This window comes from Armigeres subalbatus, chromosome 3 (genome assembly GCF_024139115.2).
Source record: "Armigeres subalbatus isolate Guangzhou_Male chromosome 3, GZ_Asu_2, whole genome shotgun sequence".
NCBI classification, from domain to species: domain Eukaryota; kingdom Metazoa; phylum Arthropoda; class Insecta; order Diptera; family Culicidae; genus Armigeres; species Armigeres subalbatus.
The window spans coordinates 411,166,003-411,190,069 of NC_085141.1; the positions used below are offsets into that span (position 1 = coordinate 411,166,003).

At 40.2% G+C, this 24,067-nt stretch overlaps 1 protein-coding gene and 1 long non-coding RNA gene across 4 annotated transcripts in view; one reads left to right on the forward strand and one right to left on the reverse strand.

The window, feature by feature from the left end:
* Positions 1–3,135: 3,135 nt before the first annotated feature.
* LOC134227185 (major facilitator superfamily domain-containing protein 8-like) lies at positions 3,136–23,565 on the forward strand. 3 transcript variants are annotated; one of them, XM_062708504.1, is made up of 5 exons: positions 3,136–3,517; positions 21,445–21,645; positions 21,718–22,376; positions 22,435–23,124; positions 23,187–23,565. In XM_062708504.1, the coding sequence occupies exons 2-5, from the start codon at positions 21,463–21,465 to the stop codon at positions 23,353–23,355; spliced, it is 1,701 nt and encodes a 566-aa protein (XP_062564488.1). In that variant the 5' UTR covers positions 3,136–3,517; positions 21,445–21,462; the 3' UTR covers positions 23,356–23,565. The 3 variants fall into 3 exon arrangements, with proteins under 3 accessions (XP_062564488.1, XP_062564489.1, XP_062564490.1); XM_062708505.1 differs by lacking the exon at positions 3,136–3,517 and adding an exon at positions 21,166–21,271; XM_062708506.1 differs by lacking the exon at positions 3,136–3,517 and having other exon boundaries at positions 21,511–21,645; positions 21,704–22,376.
* Positions 3,627–24,067, reverse strand: part of LOC134227187 (uncharacterized) — a 36,249-nt gene continuing 15,808 nt past the window's right edge. The window contains exon 3 of the long non-coding RNA XR_009983627.1: positions 3,627–4,545. This is a non-coding gene — a long non-coding RNA (uncharacterized LOC134227187). The remainder of the gene's footprint in view (positions 4,546–24,067) is intronic.

The following is a 24,067-nucleotide window of genomic DNA, read 5'->3' on the forward strand; positions in this document are numbered from 1 at the left end:
TGTGCTTTCGGATGTTCTTTCGTGCAAAATAGGTGCTACTGATGGCCATCCCTCTGGCAGCAGCGAATTTTACTAGCCGTAGGCCGTTGTCATTGGTAGCGGAGTGAAGGCTCTCCCTGACGATTATGGGACGGAAAAGTCCTCTCTGCCGACCTGAGCGTTAGTGTCTCCGATTACAATTTTCACGTCATGCTTTGGGCACTCTCCATAGGCTATATCAAGACATTCATAAAACGTGTCCTTCACGTCGTCGGATTTATCGTTTGTCGGTGCGTACACGTTGATTAGGCTGTAATTGAAGAATTTGCCCCGTATCCTCAACACACAGATTCGTTCGCTAATGGGTTTCCACCTCATCACTCGCTTCATCTGCTTGCCCATCACTACGAAACCAACTCCATGCTCTGCTTTTTCACCGCCGCTGTGATAGATGTTATACTTGAATGCAGTATTGGTCGTGGGGTCCACGGCTCGGAATTCACGTTCTCCGGATCTAGGCCATCGGACTTCTTGAATAGCAGCCACGTTCACTCCAACCTTCTGCAGTTCACGAGCCAGAAGGCTCACTCGTCCAGGTTCATTTAGGGTCCTGACATTCCAGGTACCGAGTTTCCAATCTTGGTCTTATTTCGTTGCCGGGTCGGTTGCCAAAATAACTTTTCTCCTTTTCTTCTATCTCCATTTTTCGTGGTATTTGAGAGGCTTCAGTAAGCTACCTTACCGGGGTCGCGTTACCTACATCGCGATGATGGGGCTGCCACCTTAGGTATAGCTGACGCGATACAGCATTTCGTTAATCAGCCGCTGGGTACCAGGCAGACGCTGTTTGAGCCGCACCTCCTGGTGAACAGACGCTCGAGGCGTACCTTCTCACTCTAGCTGATGTCAGAAGGACAACAGTGCCCAGGCTGCACTACCAGCTAAGTACACAACCCTTAGCTGGCGGACTTTTGTCATCGGACGACCCGTGGAAGCGTGAGATAGGGACTTGTGGGGACCAGAGCTCTGTTGGGCGCTCCTTCCTTGGTGCCAACCCACCATTTTGCAGCCCTCTTCAAAGTTATATGTTGTTTAAAATTGGCCCATTCTCACCCCTCACAGGGGGTGACATTGGGCCAAGTACAATAAAGTTCAGCGGTGACGATGCAACAATTCAATCGTTCATCAAAAATAATTGCCTACATTACGGCTCTTACCAACTATGTATGGCAAATCAACGAAAGGCTTGGCCCAATCTCACCCCTTTTCAGCGTGCATTGCTCGTTGCTAAGAAAAACCAGAACCACTATATAAATATTCATAAAATTCGATAAAACAACAACAGATTATCGTAACATGATAACCAGGTATCCATCGATCTAAAAACTAGTTATGTAATCGATTTGTGGGGCATTACTGACACTATTTTAATACGGGTTCATTCGATCAATAGTTTTACATTCAAATTCCAAGCATTATGGTACGAGCACAATTAGTTCTTGGAATTTGTGGAATTTGACGTGAATTTTAATATAATTTCGAACCGTTTGAAGTTTTCATCAAAATTCGTAACAATTTCTGAGATATAAGGAGCTGAAACATTTTTCGTTTTTGGCCCAATCTTACCCCCTAGGCCTAATGTCACCCCGAACGACGGTATCCTATAATGAAAAGGTAACAAATCCTCATGTGCTTTAAGCAGGTTTGAATTATTTTTCAATAGTTTCCATATCATTTGGAAGCAACTGCTGCAAGCTCGTTGCGCTTGTGTCCAGTAGGTAAGGGCATATCGTCTTGCCTACACTGGGGCGTTTTGACAAGTGAATCATATTTTCGAAAAACTTTACATTTTTGAAGATGGAAGCAATTTTATATCATATTAACCAATGAGAAAAATTATTTTGTTGCCCAACTGAGTGTTCCAGTGCAAGTTTTGCAGACAGTATGCTAGCGTCGCTCCAGAATGTTGATGTTTGCTCAATATTGAAAGTTACATCAAAACTGACACTTTTTGTATTTTGCTATTATTTTCATTATGTAATACAAAAATACTTCCACATTCACATAGTATGATGGTTTTACAAATTTTTGAAGGTACCAAATCATTTATCATTAAATAGTTTTTTAGCCATAACTTTTGAGCCCATAGTCCGATCTGGCCAATTTTCAATAGGATACAATGGGAAAGGATTCCGCGTCGAATGCAACTTGTTGCGAGCGGTTAAGGATAAGTGCCTAAAAATGAGTGAGTTTTTTGCACGTGTTTTGCGCACAGACATACATACACATCACCTCAATTCGTCGAACTGAGTTGATTGGTATAATAACACTATGGGTCTCCGGGCCTTCTATAAAAAGTTTGTTTTTGGAGTGATCATATAGCCTTTCAGTACACTTAGTGTACGAGAAAGGCAAAACAACAAATATCGCATCGGTTATTTGAATGCCAACGTTCGTCGCCTTAAAATCGATCTGCAAGTACAGCATTGGCATCTCAATCGTCGTATTTGTGTTCCACACTCATTGAAATAATGACGTCATACTATTTAAATACAAAATGATTCGAACGAAAAATTTCCTCCTATGTTACCTGTTTGACGAGCGGTATCACAAACACACTCACCTCCGAGCTTAACCCAATCATCACCGTTTGATTTGTGACTTGAGCAAACATAATGCTTGAGGCACCCGTATATTAAAGCGAAAATTTCGCTCTGTCAACTACATGTCAGATTGGAAAAATACGTTACTATTATTTAGCTGTTTTTAAAGTTTCAAACAAAAAATAAAAAAAAAGTTGTATAATTTTGGTCTATTATTAGCTTGATTTAATGAGACAACAACAGGATAATTCTTCAGGGTGGATTTTACTGTAGCAGACAATGAAATTGGCTAATTTTTTTGATAGGAAAAATCCATTGGTCTTTACCGCTTCGCAACCTCCACCGCGCTGGTTTGGAAGCGTCTTCAAAGTGATTGAACTCCGCTGTCTCATACCGGCGGCACTCTGGTGGTATTGTCAGCACCACACCGTTGTTTTATTTCTTTTTGTCTCAAATGTGATGATGTGTGGGTTTTAGAACAGCGTTTTTTTTTTGTTTTCGTTGCACGTATATTTCGTTTGATCCGTTTGCTTTGCTCCGCTTTTATGTTCGTTCATTTTTAGTTACGTTTGTAGTTCCATCTGACATAGACGGTGCGCGCAGTCAACGATGAGGGTTGATACGGTTTAATTCTTCTGCTCACTCTTCCGTTGCGCTACGGCCTTGTCCGGTTCGTTTGTGCTATCTATCTTGACGTGGATAGCTTCGGGGTGAATAAGATGAGGACCGGATAGATAAGCTTTGAAATCGCAGTTTTGGCCAGTTGCTACGTTGACGGGAATCATAGAGGAATACCAATTGTAGCCGAAAAAAAGTTACCAAAATAAAGTGATCGACGTGTGAGATAATAATTATGAGTGGAGGTCGACTTCTGTAGCCAGTAAAATACAGGAACGCCCAAGCCCAAGACTTCGAACCGAGATTTATTTTTAGTTGTAAGTATTTGATGTGTTTAAACTTCATAGTGTATAAGATGAGGAACAAAAAGTGAAATGGAAGTTATTATATTTCGATTGTTAATTGTGGCGTTTAAACTCGCAGGATGATGAGCTTCGGAGCAAGATAAGCATAAGAAACTGGTGATGGGCGAGCAAATAGATCCACCGATAAGTTATCAGCCAACAGCGCCATAATAATTCTGAGACAAAGAATAAAACGAAAGGAAAATGCAACGTAACGTAAATAACCGGTTTGTAGTGTGTAGATGCGTGTATGGCTCGAGTAATGCACTGCTGAAATGCAAAAAAAAAACAGACGGCACCAGACGGTGAAGCCGACTCAATCGAGAAACCAATGTAATTCTATTCGCACGTCCCAGACAAAAGGAAACCCCAGTGCAGAAGCTGAATGAATACACAGAACTATGATTTTCCAACAGCAATTTTTAGTAATTCAGGCAGATATCCCAAAATCAAAAGATGATCTGCCGTACTGCATACTAATTAAATCAAAGCGACAACGATTGACGCATCGTGACAAGGGGTGACAATTAATGTGCCTCGTAGCCTCGATTAATAGAAATTGATTGAATAATTCAATTGTAAATTAAATTGCAAGGCACACGTTCCGATTCGGGTGGTGACGGCACGATACAGATCGTTTACGAAGTAGACAGTAGACGCTGCAATTCGCAACGATACGCGATGAACTTGATCTTCCTCGTTTAAGATGCGCATTTTGTTTGTAGCAGGGTTGTTGTGTTAGTATAAACATTACCATTCGCTCGCATCCATTCTGTGCTAGGTCAACAGACTGCTATACGGTTTGTGATATATCAATCGTGGAAAAACTCACAGCAACAGCGATGATCACGGTGAATCGCTCTTTATATTTAGCTCAGTTACAGTTCATACTAATCGCGCTGTGTTCGTGGGGGTTCCGAACTGGTTGGTATGGTGGCGGTGACAATTGGGTGGAAAAACTGTGCTAAAATGCAGAATCGTCTTTTCTGTAAGACACTGACCTGTGGTAACATAACGGAGATAGAAGCTATTTAAACGTATTGGCGATTATATGTCTGGTATTCTTTACGTACATATGCTTTAATGAGTAATTTAATCCTTCAATTATCCAATGGATTTAGTGAGATTCAAAAAATTTCGAACTTCAATTGACCTTTCCCGTCGAAAAAAAAAATCACTCAATCGATTATTTAATTTATTTAAGGTCAACTTTCCCAAAGAACCTATACTATTTGATGCCTCCAACAATTTTTATAATTTAAACCAAATAATTGAAAAAACTGAAAGTTTGGCCAAACTTTCCCGCAATTTATAACCAACATCAGGCCGGTTCACATGTGCAGTGCTTTTCCAGTTTTTGTTTTCGATTTTCATAATAGTTAGAGACTTATAAAAAATATGGGTTCTTTGAGCACGTTGATCTATAATAAGTAAAAGAATTGACTAAGCTAAGACAATAGAGCGAGATGAAATTTTTGACGGGGAAGGTCGATTAGTATAGAGAAGTGTCGCAGGCTGACGAACAACGTCTCACGGTCTGTCTAGGCATACAATTTACCTTAAGGTGATTATACAATCAAGCCATGTGTTGAATTTCAATGCTATGCATTGTAAATATCTTGGGACATCGAAATCCGTACACTTAAGCATCTCAGTACCGTGGACCGCCGGTAATGAGTAGCCATCGAGCAAGTAAGTGCAGTGCGTGTTTTAGTCGTTGCGAAAATAATAAAATATAAATTTGGTGTTCGATGGCTCATGCGCATGTATTGCGCTTTACTCTGGTCGAAACAAGCGCGATCTTCAATAGTTTGCAGTAGCCATCGTGAAAGTAAGTACAGTGCGTGTATTATTCGTCGCGAGCAGAAGATAATATCTGTTTAATATTCGGTGGATCATGCGCTGGTATTGCGCTTTGATCCGGTCGAGACAAGTGCGATCTTCCATAGTTTGCAGTACTTATAGAGCAAGTGAGAACAGAGTGCTGCACGTAGGTTCGGTCGTCCAAAACGCGATTCCTCTCCACCGGGTGTGCATGGTTTAACATTTTTCTCGTGACGAGACAGTGAATTTGTGTTATTTCTCATTCCATAGATCGCATCACTTACCAAAGTGAATCCAGATAAATTATCCTTTGTAACTAAAACGATATTCTATCCCAAGACAATCGTGGAGATGCAGAGGTATACTCGGTCTCTAGTAGTAACGAGAGTCGGACTAATAATCCTTCCCTTCCTATATGACCGTAAGGACGTGGCCGGTGCCGTCATTGACTTTCAATATTTGATCTTCCGAAACGTGTAATTTAGAATGGGTAGCTAATCCCAAGTCTGATGAATTGGCAACTTTTACAATTGTTCCACATCATCCGGAGGACCTACAGTTGCTACTCCGGTTTATGAGTATGCGGTCAATGACAATAATTTCTTGTTTATAATACGACAATAAAAAATTTGAAGAAAATGCATTCTTCCATGGTAAGTACCGTGAATTGATGGATATTCCTGTCCTTCCGGAGGACGTTCGGTGACCATTCAAGTCCAGGAATGTGGATCATGACAATCATTACTTTATCAGAAGACAATGAAGAGGAGGACAATGTTTTACTGGAGAATTTACTCAAGACTGCTGTAAAAAGGGAAGCCACATTGAAAAACCGAACATTAAGGAAGTTAATAAGATTAGCGAGAAGAAGGCAAGTCTTTGTTCGAAGCCGTCGATGGAAGCTAGTTCGGCGACATGTTTTGCGTGCGGAAAGAATAATAATAATTTTAGATGTTGTCAGTACCAAAGTTATGTATGCAAGATTTCCAAAGAGAAAGGTCATATGGCCGTGGTTTGCCCGAAAAAAACAGAAAGCGTTTTTCAATAAGGATCAATCGGTCAATCATTTGATAGTTAACTTTGTTATCTGTTCTGAACCTTATTACGTGTATATTACAGTTAATGAGCGAATGACAAGATTTGAAATGGATACTGGATCACCAATTACGATTATCTCTGAGACGTTTTACCGCAGCAAGTTGGTGTTTTATACAGGAGGTTATGCTACACCGAAGGGAGCTTTTGAAGCTGTTTTATGTTATCAAGGTCGACAAGTCTTTGGTCAAATTGTGGTCATTGAAGGAGGGCGCAATCCTTTGATTGGACGTGATTTTATTGGAGAGTTGCTTCACTTGCGGTTCAACAAACTTGATACGGAGTCGAGTGACACTCAGGAAGTTCAACTGAAAACTATTTTGAACGAATATCAATACTAAGAACTGTTCGATGGATCATTGGGTTGTTACAAGCATTCAAAGATCAACTTGATATTGAAGCCTGATGCTATACCGAAGTTTGTTAAACCTCGAAATATACCGATTTCATTCCAAGCTAAGGTCGAAGAGGAACTGGACGCACTAGAGAAGACTGGTATAATTACTAAGGCTGATATCGCTGAGTTGGGAGCCCCGTTAGTTACTGTTTTAACCGATTCAATACGGATTTTTTTTTTCGTCGTGTTTCAACATAAATTTTGGACATTCTGCTTCAAAACGTATGCAAACCATAAAAAAGTAGAAATATGGGGTAAAATATTTTTTTTGAGATCTTCTAGGGCCTCCAAACCTTCCTTGAGTTCAGATCTTGATGATCTACATAAACAACAAAGCGTTTTACGGGACCTCAATCCTGATTTGAAGTTGGCAATGCTACTTGGGACATAATTAAACTATTTTTTATCAAATCGCAGTGTTACCAAAACATAAACAGTACTCCAAACTATTCTTGAGTTCAGATCTTGGAGGTCTACAAAATCAACAGAGCAAATCATAGGCTCCCGAGCTTGTGTGTTAGTTGGAGGAGCTCCATGGAACATTATTACAGCAGTATATACAAAATACAATATTCCCAGAGTATCACCGGTACTACAAATCATTCTTGAATTCAGATCTTGGGGGTCTACAAGATCAACAGAGTGATTCAAAGGCAACTCCGCTTATGTGTTGGTTGTAAAAACCCCATGAGATATCATTACACCAGTATATGAAAATTGAAACATTCCCAGAATATCTACGGTACTCCAAACGATTTTTGAGTTCAGATATTGGAGGTCTACGAGGCCAACAGAGTGAATCATAGGATCCTGAGCGTCTGTATCAGTTGTAGAAACCCCATGGGACATCAATATATCATTATGCAAATTACATCATTACACCATTATGTAAAAATCTTGTTAGTTGGAATTGCTCAAATGGACATCATCACGTACACAATACGTACGTACGAAATAAAAACGTGTTATTGTGATCACAAACATCGCATCGTTCCTTTTATCGTCAATAGTGTTATAGAATAAAGCTTGGTCTACGGGTAGCAAGGCGTCTCTTGATGACCGGCTAGGCTATAAATGTGAATTATTGCTACTCCATAATCGATTAGAATTAGAGTAAGTTGCACCCTGAAGGCGTTGGTACTCTCATACTAACTTGCTTCATACTTATTATACATATTATATATTTTATACGATATGTTTACCATTTCTATACGTATTGAAACCACCAAGGGGTATCATGAGATGACAGTCTCACCAATAAATGAGGATTGCGTACCAAGAACTGAATAAAGCTCGCAACGCATTCAATCGACAATATAATTGGTTTCAGTATTGCACGGAAGTGGATGTTACTAAGACTAACATTTATATGTAAGAGTAAAGTTATTTACCAATGAATAATATCACAAAATTTCATTTCAAACGCTTTACTTATCCCAAAATGAATTAAATGTAATAGCTAAAACATGTTGCTAAAAAATCTCTCTCACAGCAACCATTTGATGTGATTCTGCGAGATCGTCATCAGAAGGCGCTTCAGTAAAACTTTCGAGCACACTAGGAGTAAACTTTTTGAAAGCAGTGTACCAAAAGGAATCAATAGTTAAGTTTCCCAATAATAATCTTCTTCATCGAAAAAATATTCAGTAGACTAACTGGTAATTGTTTTTTTTTTTGAGAAATGCTCTCATTATTGATGAAATTTGTGTAAGGTGCGTCACATCCTTACTGTGACGGGGGGTCTGGGCAGCGTGACGAATAATAGAAAACAACTAGAGGCTCTTTACAAGAAGTGGCGATGTGGCGAAAGGGAGAGGGGTGTTGAAAATGGTAATTGTTCCGCATGAAGTACTGTATCGATTTTCTCTAGATGTCCTTCACCATACATTTTTTTGGCGGTAAATTTATGCAAGACCATCGTACATCTTTTTGTTGATCGATTTGAATATAAAGAATTGAACTCATGGACAATTTGGATTGTCGTACATGCTCAACGAATTCTATAATGTGTCTATAATCGTGTAACGAAGTCCTGTGGAGCTATTCCAACTTATAAAAATAGATGGGATGACGTAGATCACCATGAAATCGATTTGAGTATTGAGATCTGTACTGATGGACAGTTTGGAGTGTCGTAGACGTTCAACGAGTTCTGTAATGTGTCTATAATGATGTATCGAAGTCTCGTGGAGCTATTTCCACTCATAGAAATAGTGGGGACCTCAAAGATCTTCGTGTTGATCGATTTGAATATTGGGATCTGAGCTCAAAGACAGTTTGGAGTGTCGTAGATGTCGAACGAATTCTGTGGCGTGTCTATAATAGTGTAACAAAATCCCGTGGAGCTATTACAACTCATAAAAATAGTTGAGACATCGAAGATCTCCATGTTGATCATTTTGAATATTCTGATCTGTACTCATGGATAGTTTAGAGTATAATAGATGTTCAACGAATTCTGTTATGTATTTATAATGGTATATTTGTGTGGGGACATCAAGTTGATCGATTTGAAAACAAGGATCTAAACTTGTTTAAAGTTTGGAGTGTCGTACATGTTCAACGAATTCTGTGGTGTATATCTAATTGTGTACCAAAGTACCGTGGAGCTATTCCATCTCGTAAAAATAGTTTAGACATAGGAGATCTTCATGTTGATCGTTTTGAATATTAGGATCTGCGCTCAAAGACTGTTTGTAGTGTCGTCGAACGAATTCTGTGATGTGTCTATAATGATGTAACGAAATCCCGTGGAGCTATTCCAACTCATAAAACTAGTGGAGACATCGAAGATCTTCATGTTGATCGATTTGAATATTAAGACCCGTACTCAAGAATAGTTTGGAGTGCCGTAGATGTCGAACGAACTCTGGTGTGCCTGTAATGGTGTTACGAGGTATTGCGGAGCTATTCCACCTCATAAAACTAGTGGGACATCGTGTTGTTCGATTTCATGTTGTTCGATTTGAATATTAAGATCTGATCTCAAGGAGAGTTTGGAGTGTCGTAGATGTTGAACGAATTATGTGGTGTGTCTGTAATGGTGTATCAGGTATCAGGTATCAGAACGTCGGCTCCAGGGGCACGTTCATCTCAATTTGGGAGATTTGTGCCATCGCCTTCACAGCCTTTTTCATCACACACCTGACGGAAAAGGAAGTGAACAAAAGGAAAGGAATGTGGATGGGAGAACAAAGGGAATGTTTGGAAAAGGGCCCTTGAAGAGGGCATACAACGCATTAGCGTACAAGAGCTTATAGCTCCTTACCACAACGGGTTATGAACAACAAAATACTCTGAAGGTTCAGGTTTCTGAAGTCAATTTCACTAAGTAAGTGTTTACCAAATATTTGGAAGCGCAATTGTGCATAGACTGGGCAGTTACATATAAGATGATAAGAAGTTCCATAATCGAATTCACAACTATCACACACAGATGATTCAACGCGTTGAATATTTGCCATGTGATAGTTCAGTCGGCAGTGACCTGTCAAGGCCTTGACTTAGACACTGCAATTCTGTTTAGACAGATTAGCTAAATAGCTTGATACTACCGGAGATGGCACCCGGATGTACAATTTTGTTTGATGACATGAATCCAGACTACTCCAATGCCATTTGTGCTGAGTGACAGCCCAAGAGTTGATCAGAAGCTTCACCCAACACTTGGATATTGGAATAGCTGGCTCAGGACCAATAAAGTCATGCGATGCTCCATTACGAGCTAACTCATCAGCCAATTCGTTTCCAGGTATGGAAGAATGGCCAGGTACCCATATAAGGTGTAAAGTATTTACTGAATTCAGTTCCTCAATTTGAGTTCGACATGCGATTACTAACTTCGACCTTGAGTTGGCCGAGGCGAGAGCTTTAATAGCTGCTTGGCTATCTGAACAGAAGTATATTACTTTGCCCATAATGCGTTGCTGCAGTGCAGATTGCACTCCACACATGATGGCAAATATTTCCGCTTGAAAGACAGTGCAGTGTGTACCCAGTGAGTGTGACTGTTCCAATCTCAGCTCACGCGAATAGACGCCTGCACCTGCTCTACCTTCGAGGAGGGAGCCGTCAGTGTAACAAACAATGCTGTCCGACATACTTCTCTCCAAATAGCCAGATGTCCACTCATCCCGCGAGGGAATTGTGTTGAAAATGTCCTATAAGGAAAACTACTAACGTGTGTGAGATCACTTGGAGCAAGGACAATTTTGTCCCAATTAACCATAAGCGGTAACAACGAAGTGTGTGTAGAACTGCGGTTTACAGGATTCTCTTCCATAAAACCGAGTACCCATAGTCGGTAAGTACAAGAAAATGCTTCTTGTTTGAGATGTATGTGTAGTGGGGCCACGTCGAAGAGAACTTCGAGAGCAGCCGTGGGAGTTGAAGAGAACGCACCAGTCATTGCCATTAGGCACATCCTTTGAAGATGGCCTAATTTAGACTGAATTGTCCTCACTTCCCCTTTGCCACCACACAAGACATCCATAAGCCAAAATTGGTCGTACAACTGTTGTGTAAATCCATTTGATATATTTGGGTTTAAGATCCCAAGTTTTACCAAAGGTTCGTCAGCATTGGCCGAAAGCCATACACGCTTTTTGATTCTGAGCTCAATGTCCAGGAAAGCTTTGAATCCAAAATTAGACCAACATACTTTACTTACTAGTTACATTGATTTCAGAACCAAAAAGATGTAATGGCCGAATACCATTACGGTTGCGTTTTTTCCGTGAAAAGAACAATAGATGTTTTATTCGGATTGACCGAAAGGCCATATTGGCAACACCAACCTTCAACTACCTGAAGAGCATTTTGCATCAGGTCGAATAAGGTAGTAATGCACAAACCCACTATCAATGTAAGATAGTCGTCGGCAAATCCATAGGTAGGAAAACCGCCATTATTGAGTAACCTCAATAGCGTATCTGCAACGAGATTCCACAAAAGTGGAGATAATAGGGCATCCGCAGACACTTAATTTCCTAATCGCTGCTTGACGTAATGTCGAGTAGAGATGTCGGTTTTTAAGCATCTGGTGAATCCATTTGGTAATAATATTAGGTAGCCCATGACAACGTGCGGCTTCCAATATAGCATCGAAAGACACGTTGTCGAAAGCACCTTCAATATCTAAGAAAGCACCCAAGCACGATTGCTTTTGAGCGAATGCTTTCTCGATATCGTACACCACCTTGTGTAGAAGAGTCACGGTGGACTTTCCAGATTGGTAAGCATGTTGATTAACATGAAGATGCATGTTTGCCAAACAGTCATCACGAATGTGATGATCGATAATACGTTCTAAGCATTTCAGAAGAAATGAGGTCAGACTGATGGGTCTAAAACTCTTTGCTTCTTCATACGAAGCACGTCCTCCTTTTGGGATAAACTTTACAGTGACATCCCGCCAGGATATGGGAATATACCCAGTAGCAAAACTGCATACTAAAAGCTTTTTCAAAACATGTTTGATATGCTCAAAACCTCTCTGAAGTAGAACGGATAAATCCCATCCTCCCTGGAGATTTGTAGGGAGCAAAACTGTTAAGTGCCCATTGAATCGATTCAGCAGTTATGATTCTTCGTGCCTGAGTCCAAGACCCATAGCTACATGAAAAGACATCAGGATCATCCGAAGATGTTATATCGACACATCCAGGGAAGTGCGTATCAAATAAGTGCTCTAACGATTCTTCATCAGAAGAAGTGTAGTCGCCATTTGGCTTGCGAATTTCGCCAACTTGGAAATCCTTGGATCTCGCAAGAATTTTATTCAATCGACTGGCTTCACTCAAATTGGAAACATTTGCACAAAGGTTTTTCCAGCCGGATCGTTCAGCAGATCGTAGAGCCTTCTTGTAAGCTTTGCGAGCCAACTTGAAAGAATCCGTCCCTGCTGAATGGCGTCTGTTCCAACTCCCTCTGCACTGCTTCCTTAGCTTAGCCAAATCGGAATTCCACCAAGGGGTTCCTCTTGAGGTTTTTACAGAACGTAAAGGGCAAGCTTCTTCGAAAGCTTCCACGATGTGCAACGTTGTAGTATCAACTGCATCATCCAAGTCGGTAGGAGTTTCTATTGAAGGTAGATATCCATGAAATTTGGTAGAGAGCAGTGATGGGAAATGTCAAAAAAATGTCATGGGGTTGCTATTACTAATTTGCTAATAACTTTTTTCAAAAGTTGTTTACAATTCGGATTTTTTTATTAACATGTAATGCTTAAAGGATCCTACAACTTTGCCAAACAGGTCATTGTTCTAAATATACAGTGTGAGGCATGATAACGAATTTAAAAAAATGTCACGGAATGTCATGACATTCATGTGATTTGACACTAATTGGGCACTCACGCCGCCAATTTTAGTTTTAGAGAAATGACCTATTAGACAAATTTTTAGTATCCTTTGAGTGCTTTATGTTTATTTAAAACATACACCCAAAACAATTCTGTGTGACATTCTTTGTATTAAGCATTTTGTATCAAATCTCGCATTCAAGCCGATCAGAGAATGTCATACTTGTTAATACAGCTCACGAATCTCGTTGGCTCCTCCTAGAACAAGTATATGAATCGTGTACAGCAATATGACTTTAACCCACACAGTCTTCCTGATTGCATTTAGTTTGATAACGGAAAAGGACACAAATATGCATGATGCTTATTCCACTCGTATCATTCATTGCTATCCCTGTTACCCTTCCACTTGTCATATCCGCATAGCATGAAACGTGGATTATGATTGCCTTTGGGCACGTCGTTCCTCATCTGGTAAATAGTCCAGATGGTTAGCGTGCCAGTCAAAATGTGCTAAGGGTGGAGGGTCCGGGTTCGATTCCCATCTTTGACCAATTTTTTTTGTATGGTTACTGAGGTTGTCGAAGTATACAGCATTTCACTCCTCGATGGGGGAGTGTAAAATTAGATTCAATGTAGACACTAACACATAACCAGTTCTTATTTTCTCGTGCTCGGAGACCTAATGCAAGGACCTGCCGTTTACTTAATACAATCTGAGCATATGTCGCAAATTATGGCAAACTGTACACGAAACTAATGCGAGATTGCAATAAAATGTTGCAATCTCTGGTTGGGTGTACTATTGTAAATTACTTGTGAAAAAGTTATTAACAAATTAGTCCCATGACATCGATATGACATTTCCCGTCACTGGTAGAGAGCAATTCTGTGTGAAGATTCCAGTTTGTTGAACGGGGATTTCTAAAACGCAAGGTCTGCGAAGTAACATTCAAATGATCAAAGTAGATGTAGCGATGGTCAGATATCGATTCCTCATCTGACACATGCCAATTCGTCAATTCGTGACTGATTCTATTGGAGCAAAGGGTTATGTCTAACACTTCTGCTCTATTAGATACCATAAAGGTTGGGCGATTGCCTATGTTAAGTAAACTAAGTTCGGTACTACTTAAGTATTCTATCAAGCTGGAGCCTCTCAGATTGATATCCGAGCTACCCCAGATGATGTGATGAGCATTAGCATCACTGCCGACAATTAGCGGAAGGCCTTTTGAAGTGCAATATATGACAACTCGTTTGAAAGCATCCGTAGGGGATGGTTCATCATGTGGTAGATAAACCGAACAATAGACGTATTTCCTGACGGGGGTTCCGCCAGTTGCATCAATTGTGACAGCACATACATCTGGTTGTTAGTTCAGAGATAACAATAGCGTTGTTAATAAGTACACATGCACGCGGCATTGATCGAGAGAGTTTGCCATTTCTTCACTGAAAGCAGCAAAACCGGGTTCACTAGGTTACCTAGGTAGAAGCTACCCTTCCGAAAATAGGGTTCCTGAACCAAAGCCAGTTGGGATTTGCCAATATGCATAAGTCTACAAAAGTTAATCGTTGCTATTATTTTATGCTAAAGATTGATTTGAGCTATCTTAACTGAAGCCATTGCAAATTAAGATAATGCACTCCACAACTTCAGCATTAATATGAACAGCAACGATGAAACCAAATTGGTATCTTATCAAGAAAGTCGAAGACGAAACACAGAGTACAATGTGTATAACGCATAAAGCGAATCCATATAGGTGACAATTTGTTGAAAAACTAAATAAAAACATGCTCATAATCCCACCCTTATTTAACCTCAAGTTGAGATTGAATAAGAGTAGCCGATTATTTCGGAGAAGCAAAAAGTCAACTACGCCATAGCTTCGGTTAGCGCAGTAAGGGCTCAATACTGTGAAGGGTGCCCTGGTGCTTCACAGGCTCTTTTGGGTTTTAGGTTCTTTTTAGACCCCCCTAACCATTCATTCGTAGGCACGGTAAGCATAAAGCCGCATCACACCAAGAATTTGGGGTCACCTGTATGGTGGACTTCTACCACCGGAACAGGCAATCCGTAGCGTTATTCTTAGCCAGATAACTGGCTGCCGACACCACACAGCTATCTTGGCTGTTCGGGGAGAGAAGTTGACATTGACTTTACGTCAACTCTCAATGTGGCCGAACAGCCTCATAAAACTAATGGGACATCGTGTTGTTCGATTTCATGTTGATCGATTTGAATATTAGGATCTGAGCTCAAGGAGAGTTTGGAGTGTCGTAGATGTCGAACGAATTCTGTGGTGTGTCTGTAATGGTGTAATGAGGAACTCTGGAGCTATTCCAACTCATAAAACTAGTGGGGACATCGAAGATCTGCATGTTGATCGATTTGAATATTAAGATCTGTACTCAAGGATAGTTTGGAGTGCCGTAGATGTCGAAGGAATTCTGTGGTGTGTCTGTAATGGTGTTACGAGGTCCTCCTGGAGCTATTCCAAATCATAAAACTAGTGGGGACATCGAAGATCTGCATGTTGATCGATTTGAATATTGGGATCTGTACTCAAGGATAGTTTGGAGTGTCGTAGATGTCGAACGAATTCTGTGGAGTGTCTGTAATGGTGTTACGTGCTATCTTGGAGCTATTCCAACTCATAAAACTAGTGGGACATCGAAGATCTTCATATCGATCGATCTTAATATTAGGATCTGAGCTCAAGGAGAGTTTGGAGTGTCGTAGATGTCGAACGAATTCTGTGGTGTATCTGTAATGGTGTAATGAGGAACTCTGGAGCTATTCCAACTCATAAAACTAGTGGGTACATCGAAGATCTGCTTGTTGATCGATTTGAATATTAAGATCTGTACTCAAGTATAGTTTGGAGTGCCGTAGATGTAGAAGGAATTCTGTGATCTGTCTGTAGTGGTGTTACGAGCTCCTCCTGGAGCTATTCCAAATCATAAAACTAGTGGGGGCATCGAAGATCTGCATGTTGATCGATTTGAATATTAGCATCTGTACTCAAGGGTAGTTTGGAGTGCTGCAGATTCCGAGGAACCGTGGAGCTGTTCCAACTCATAAAAATAGTGGGGACATCGTAGATCTTTTTGTTGACAGATTTGAATATTAAGATCTGAGTTCAAGAACTGTTTGGAGTATCGTAGATATTAGAAAAGATCTGTTATACCGCTGGACAGGCGCGGGGTATTATCATAAAGCATTTCAATTTCAATTATTTCACCAGAATGTGGTAAAAAATGATGTTGATTCCTTAGAACATCAAAATTACAACTCAAGGATAGTTTGGATGCTCTAGATCATCCTAATGACCATAACCTGACCTGGGCAATATTTTTCCTAGATGGAACAGTTAATTTTGAACATTTTTGCTGTAGAAAGCAAGGCTCTATCTCCTAAAACTGATTTTTGACAGCTGATTTTCGTCTTGGGTCATATATGACCCATCCGTATTGAATCGGTTAAAGAAGGACATGTCAATTCGTTTGTGCGCTGATTATCGTCAACCCGTTTCTGGAGGATAAGCGATACCCTATGTCTATTGTGGAACATTTGTTTGACGAATTGCAAGGTGGAAAGCTATTTTCAAAATCGGCGGCGTACAATCAGCTAGAGCTTGAAGAAGAATCGAGAAAAATGTTGGCATGGAGTACTCATAAAGGAATATATTATATGAACCGTTTACCCTTTGGTACTTAACCAGCCTGTGCAATATTTCAAGAAGTTCTGGAAAAGTTATTTGTGATTCTTGTTTTCAGTATAGACCAGATGCAAAAAGTTCATCGATTTCTCCATGGAAGTTATGTTCTCGTCCGTTTGAAAGAATTCATATCGATCACTTGTTCCTGGAAGAGAAATTTTTTCTTATCGTCACTGATAGTTACTCGAAGTGGGTTGAATGCTACATGGTTCGTTCACTATCATCTAAAGAAACGATTGTGAAACTGGACGATTGTTTTGCAAGATTTTGTAACTGATAATGGAATGTCTTTTACGGCAAAAGAATTTCAAGATTTTTCCGAAGAAAAAGGAATTCGACATCTAACGTCGGCTTAAATGGCGCTGCAAAGAATGCTGTCAAGATTTTTAAATATGCTGCGAAGAAAATGTTATACGATAGCTGCAATCGTGGTAAGTCGATTTCAACATTAATGAATGAACACCTTCAGACGTATCGGGCTACACCACATTGCTCCACGAATGAGACGCCTAATGTTTGGACGAGAAATGAAAACCCGATTTGATGTTCTACGAAGAGAGCCCAATGTAAAACATTTTGCAAAGACTTTTGTCTTTCGACCTTTTGTCCTTTCGACCTTCTGTCGTAGATTCATACAAACCACATTGCCTTGTGATTTTTTTAACCATCAAATATTTTATTCTTTGCACATTAACCATTTGAATTCAACGGTTGTAGGACAAAGGGTGGAAGAACAAAAGGTGGAAGAACAAAAGGTGGAAGGACAAAAGGTCGAAGGTCAAAAGGTTGAAATGAGAAAAGGTGAAAAGGTCGAAGGGGCAAAAGGTCGAAACAAAAGAATTTTTCCTTCTTATAGTCATAGACTTTTCTTTCGGGTTTCGCAAATTTAAACAGTATTGACCCGATTTTGTCCCTCTCGAATTTGTCTACCCTAAAATATTGAAAATTTAAATCGTTCTTTTAATTTTTGTAAATAATACCGCAAACAACAATGATTTTCATGAAATAACTTCCACCGCCTCTGGTTTATTATGAATCATTTCTGAGTCAACAATTTTGTAAGCCTTTTCGACAAGAAATTATGAGTCCCGTTAATGTATTGTATTGTTAATGTATTTTGCCTGTCCAAGACATAATCTGATTCATATTTCTAAAACAAATTAAAAAACTGATATATCCAAACCAGACAGTTATTGTAAGACCAAACATTAGACAAGGAACAAACATAATATTTTCCCCTGATGAAGACACCAATCCCGTGTCGAAACGTTGGACGAATATAATTCTTGTTTTAATCCTTAAAGACTGCTTCGATTTTGTCACATTTCCTATTTTGTAACCCCAAAATTCACCAGGGGTGAAAAAATCGGGATATTACTGTGTTTATTTGTGTTTCATCTTATAACATTAAATTCTAGAAATTACCTTTTATTTGAACATAGGGGATATTTTCAGAGGTTTATTTTCAAATCAATATCTTCAGGAAGGAAAATTGTTCAGATTTCAAAAAGTTTTTGATGTCTGGATCATAGCGTCTGCTTAAAATATAAAGCTAGTAAGATCAGCTTATAATTAACAGAATGAAACTCTTGAATTTCTGACTATTTGGCTTTGTTTACTTCCGACCAGGGATTGAATCCTAAAGAGAAAGAACAAGTCTTTCACTTATCATCTCTGTATACATATACGATATGTAGCATACCGCGATATTGGGGCCCTCCTTAGCCGTGCGGTAAGACGCGCAGCTACAAAGCAAGACCATGCTGAGGGTGGCTGGGTTCGATTCCTGGTGCCGGTCTAGACAATTTTCGGATTGGAAATTTTCTCGACTTCCTTGGGTATAAAAGTATCATCGTGTTAGCCTCACGTTGTACCAATGCAAAAATGGTAGCCTGGCTTAGCAACCTCGCAGTTAATGACTGTGGAAGTGCTTAATGAACACTAAGCTGCGAGGCGGCTCTGTCCCAGTGTGGGGATGTAATGCCAATAAGAAGAAGAAGCATTCCGCGAGAGACTTTTTTCGCAAGCTGTCATGATAGAGAACTGATTCGGGAGGCTATAGCCCATGATAAATTTCTTTTAGAAAGCTTCAAATGCGGGGAGCACTGGCTATGACGATGCATTTCAACTTGATTTACACAGCTGTGCAGTAACCAACACGAAAGTAGCGAAAACAAAGCGAGAATCACCATTTTTCTGTAGGGGCTGCCTATCCGATTCTGTTTTTTCGCACTTGTATACAAGTTTGATAAATTTGTTATCATGGCTTGTTATGATTCGGAACAGTTTTTGCCTCTCTTTTATCGTTGTTCGTTATCTATTGAGAGCGATTTCTGCCAACCCTGCTTCCGACCTTTTGTCTCTTCGATCATTTGTCCTTTCGACCTTTTGAACCAGTAATTTTTTCAACCTTATTTTCCTTCAACCTTTTGTCATTTTTTCGACCTTCTCTTCCTTCGAACTTTTGTCCTTTCGGCTTTTTATCCTCTCGACGTTTTGTCCTTAGACCTTTTGTCCTCTCGACCCTTTGTCCTTCCTACCTTTTGTCCTTTCAACTTTTTGTCATTTCGACCTATTGTCCTTCGACCTTTTGACCTTTGGCCTTTTGACACAGATTCGAAGTCAACAGACCTTTTGACATCAGCCGCAGGATCCAAAAAAATAACCTGGCAGTATTGCCAAAATGTGTGACCCCAACTGGCCGGTGCGACAAGAAGAGACCGAGTCATGGCCTGCTGCTCACCGATTGTCACATTGGGTGAATTTTTCAGGCTGGCTCAAACGTGCAGCAATTTTTCGGCTTTTGTTTTCGATTTTTGAAGTAGTTAGAGGTTTAAAAAAATATGGGTTCTTTGGGAAAGTTGACCTTAAATAAGCCAAACAATCGATTGAGACAATAAAACGAGATGTAATTTAGGGGGAAGGAAAATTGTTCAGATTTCAAAAAGTTTTTGATGTCTGGATCATAGCGTCTGTTTAAAATATAGAGCATAATTCGTAAGATCAGCTTATAATTAACAGAATTAAACTTTTGAATTTCTGACTATTTGGCTTTACTTTACTTTTTTTGGTGGGAACTTACTCAAACCCCACAGAAATCATTTTTTCACCTTATTGAACCAGTGATACATTTTTTACCAATCCAATTATGTAAGATAGCTGCTCTGAGAAAGTGCGGGCTGTCATCATTTCCATTGACGGTCCGTCTACCGTGAACTTCTACACCACATAATTGTTATTTAAGATAGATCGCTTCATGGCGTACCAGTTTGTTGTTTTTAGATCATTTTGGCTCTCGATATGAGAGCTAAGTTTGTATACTACTCGAATTGAGTTTGAGTGTGTTGAATGCTCGAACAGAATTTGAATCTTAACTTATTGCATTGGAAGCAATTCAACATCTTCCAAGGCGAAATTAAATGGAACAGTACTGAACTCGCCTCATGACCGGTGAAGACATTCCATTAAAAGAGCTTAATAATTTTCTTATTTCAAGACTATTAACATTTATTCAGACGTCGAGGCCAGAGTGGCCTCTGTGGTCCATAAAAGTAATCTTCATTCAACTCGGTCCATAGTTGCGTCACAAACCACGCAGCCAATCGTCTTCCACTCCACCTAATCGATCCACCTTGCTCGTTGCCCACCTCGCCTTTTTTATATCCCGCGGATCGCTATCGAGACTTGCCGCAAGACGAGTATCCCATTTTATTCCCCCAATTGGTCTTTCGAATGCATTCGATCTCAACAGTAAGGACGTCTTAAGTGTCTTGTATTTAACTCGACTCAGTACTTGGCTTGTAATAATTGTGTGAGAATAATTCGTCTCGTTTGTCGTATATCATTGTGGGTGATACTGCAAATTTTACTTGTAACTGAAGCTCTGGTTTTTATTCCGCATGTAATCGAGCACCAATCCGCTTAATAATACGATGTCGAATAGAATATGCAATAATGCATCGCTTATACAGATACACTAAGTTGTGCAAAAACACGTTCAACTTTTGGCAAATCAATTTAAATCAACAGGTTTTTCTACTGGCATTCTTTAAAACATTTGCGAAGCTAGTTGCCTAGTAGCAGCGTGTTCGATGAAACCCGTTTTGAGTGCGGAAGCCGAAGGTTATCACGAAATAGATACGTTCTTATCGTCGTGGAAGAATAAGGATACCGTTTTGTAACAAATCTCGAACGTAACTCATATTTAGAAGACTGGCGTTTTAACAAAAAAAAAATTGTTTCCAGTATGGGCTACGAACGAATTCATATGAAATTATTAATCGATATAAGTATGAACTGCTACTGTTCAAAATATTCAACAAAACGGTAGCACGAAAAGTGTTGGAGACACCAACGCGAGCAATTATATCATCAGAAGAATGGTGAATATTACAAACTGAAAATAAAATAAATTTAAACATCAAATCATATATTAGATCCAAAGCAATAGCACACTTAATTGCACCAAAGAGAACAAATCGTACTTTTTAAACTCGATAATCTTAAGCTAATTCACATAAATCATCACCAGAATTTCTTTGTATTAACTTTACAGAATATTTAACAAAACGAAATGGAATTCCTGAAACGATGTTTCATCAAGCGTCCAACACCGGAGGATCTCGCGGATGGCTTCGAGACAGCTCCCGAGTACACCGCCCGTTGGAATTCCATCCGGATCATCTATTACACGACGTTTCTGATGTCACTTGGCTTCAGCATAATCCTGACTGGAGTATGGCCATATCTAGATAAGGTATTGCTAGTGATGATGATTTAATTGTCTTCTGTAAATCGCGATCAACTCACCAAAGCTTCCATATTGCAGTTAGACCCCGATGCTGGCAAGGAGTTCATGGGATGGATCGTCAGCGCAAACCCGGTAGGGCAGATGATCTTCAGCCCCCTGCTCGGCTGGTGGAGTAACAAACTCGGCTCAATTCGCCTTCCCCTGTTGTGTTCACTAGCACTGTTCTCGATAGCTAGCGGGATGTATTCCACGCTGGAACTGTTCACCTCACATCACAAGTATTGGATGATGTATTCGCGCTTCCTGATTGGCGTGAGTTCTTCAAGTATTGCCGCATGTCGTTCGTACCTGTCGGCGGCCACCAAAGTCCGTGAGCGCACGGCAGCTGTTTCGATGGTGTCGCTGGCCCAGACCCTGGGATTCATCGTTGGACCGGCTTTGCAGGGTGTCGTAACTCCCTTGGGTGATCAGGGAGTTCCGCTGTTCAGAAATAAACTGCATCTGAACATGTACACCGCAACCGGGTGGATAAACGTTGCGATGGGAATTATGAACTTTTGTCTGTTTTTGCCATTCTTTTTCAAAGAGAAGCGGATAGCTGCCAGAGAAGCCATGGTCCAGCAAGGGAAGCAGAATGAAAAGGAAACTTGGAAGGCTCTGAAGCCGGACTACGTCTCGGCTTGGTCATTGATTTTCGCGTTCTTTATTTTGGTGTTCAATTTTGTATTTTTAGAAACGTAAGTAGCTAGTATTAGATATTTGAATGGGATTGATCATTTTTATTATTTTCTACAGTTTGGCAACGCCGTTAACGATGGATATGTTTGCGTGGACCAAAGCAGAAGCCTTGTACTACATGGCTTGGGTGATGGCCGTTGGAGCAATTGTTGCTTGTGCCACGTTCGTACTTATTGAACCGTTATGCAAAAGATTTCCTGAGCATAATGTGCTTCTTTGGGGAGGTTTCTTCCTCATGGTTTTGGGACGAGCTGTTTATATTCCCATGAGCGACACCCCGCCAAAGCTGGCAGTTCCACTAAACGAAACCATATTACATAATGCTGAACCGTACGTTTACGCGTCGAACTTCACCGAGGTGTACTCCAATCTAACGAGGGTCGAGTACGAAGACATGGCGACAGTGGTGGAATATGTCCAAAACGCTGACGTATTGGGTTGTCCGGTCTCGCAAGAATGGTGCAAGACAACCAAAGGCATGACCATCAGCCAGTTTCTGATAGGCTACGCATTCACGGCAATCGGTTATCCGATCGGAGTAACTTTGATAACAACAATATTTTCAAAGATACTCGGCCCAAGACCTCAGGGCACTTGGATGGGCATTATGACCGGTTCTGGGTGCATGTCGCGAGCCTTAGGACCAGTATTTTTGTCAACTATCTATACCAAACTGGGACTGTATTGGACGTTCGGATCAACGGCAGTGATGATGGCAGCCACAATACTGTGGCTATGGTTGGTGAGGTGAGTTTGAATTTGTTCTCATAGTTTATCATATTTCACATAAATAAAATTTAATTATTCAGGGATCGTCTGATACCGCCGGAGTATGAGAATCCCAATTCGGGTCAAGAACTTCAAACGGTTACCAGTAAAAAGGATGCCAATGTGGCGGACCCCTCGGAGCTCGAGAAGCTGAATGGTAGCAATTCGCAGGTTATAGAGCGGCCAGATCAGCCGGACCCACCTAGTTGAGTCTGATATTCGTAGCGATTAGGTTTAGATTAAGCGACTGTATCGACAAATGTTTTGCAACAAAACTGAGACGTATGGAGATCCTTTTATATATGTATATTGATTTCATTAGGTATTGAAATGTATATGCAGTTAAAATAGATGTGATACTTACACAAAGACATCCTCCAAAGTTAGTTCAAATATAATTTCTACGGTGTGGACTTCCTATTTCAAGTGTTTTATTCAACATCATGTATTGAATCCAACGAGAAATGAAAATTATCTCTCACATTCATCTCTACATGCACGCACGATAGTTAGCAATGAGAGACATCTAGAGGAACTGAACATATATTCATATCATCGCTAAAGAAAGAAATACAGCGCCAATATAGTCGCTTTTTTGCTAACATACGTGCTCACTGCTGAAAAAATTACTAAACCGAGAAACAAATCCCTTTTTATGTCAGGAACACAGGATCTATGGAATGAAGTCCTAAGAATACTTCAAAAACGATAAAGTTTCCCCATTAGCAAATAAACGAGTCCGAGACGTTTTTATCCTGGCTGCAGCTGCTCGAATTCTATTTTGATCTCACATGGATTCGTTCATTATATTGAGTTGTAATGGATGTGAGAGCATTACGCCCCTTTTTTTATCTTCTATCGACATCAATGAATAGCAAATCTTACACAACACAATTGAATGTTGATAAAGAATGGCAAAGTC

Excerpts from the sequence above, each read along its gene's own strand:
- LOC134227185 (XM_062708504.1), top strand. The coding sequence starts at position 21,463 with ATGGAATTCCTGAAACGATGTTTCATCAAGCGTCCAACACCGGAGGAT. Across the intron at positions 22,377-22,434 it reads AATTTTGTATTTTTAGAAAC|TTTGGCAACGCCGTTAACGA; the intron begins GTAAGTAGCTAG and ends TATTTTCTACAG. Across the intron at positions 23,125-23,186 it reads CTGTGGCTATGGTTGGTGAG|GGATCGTCTGATACCGCCGG; the intron begins GTGAGTTTGAAT and ends TTAATTATTCAG.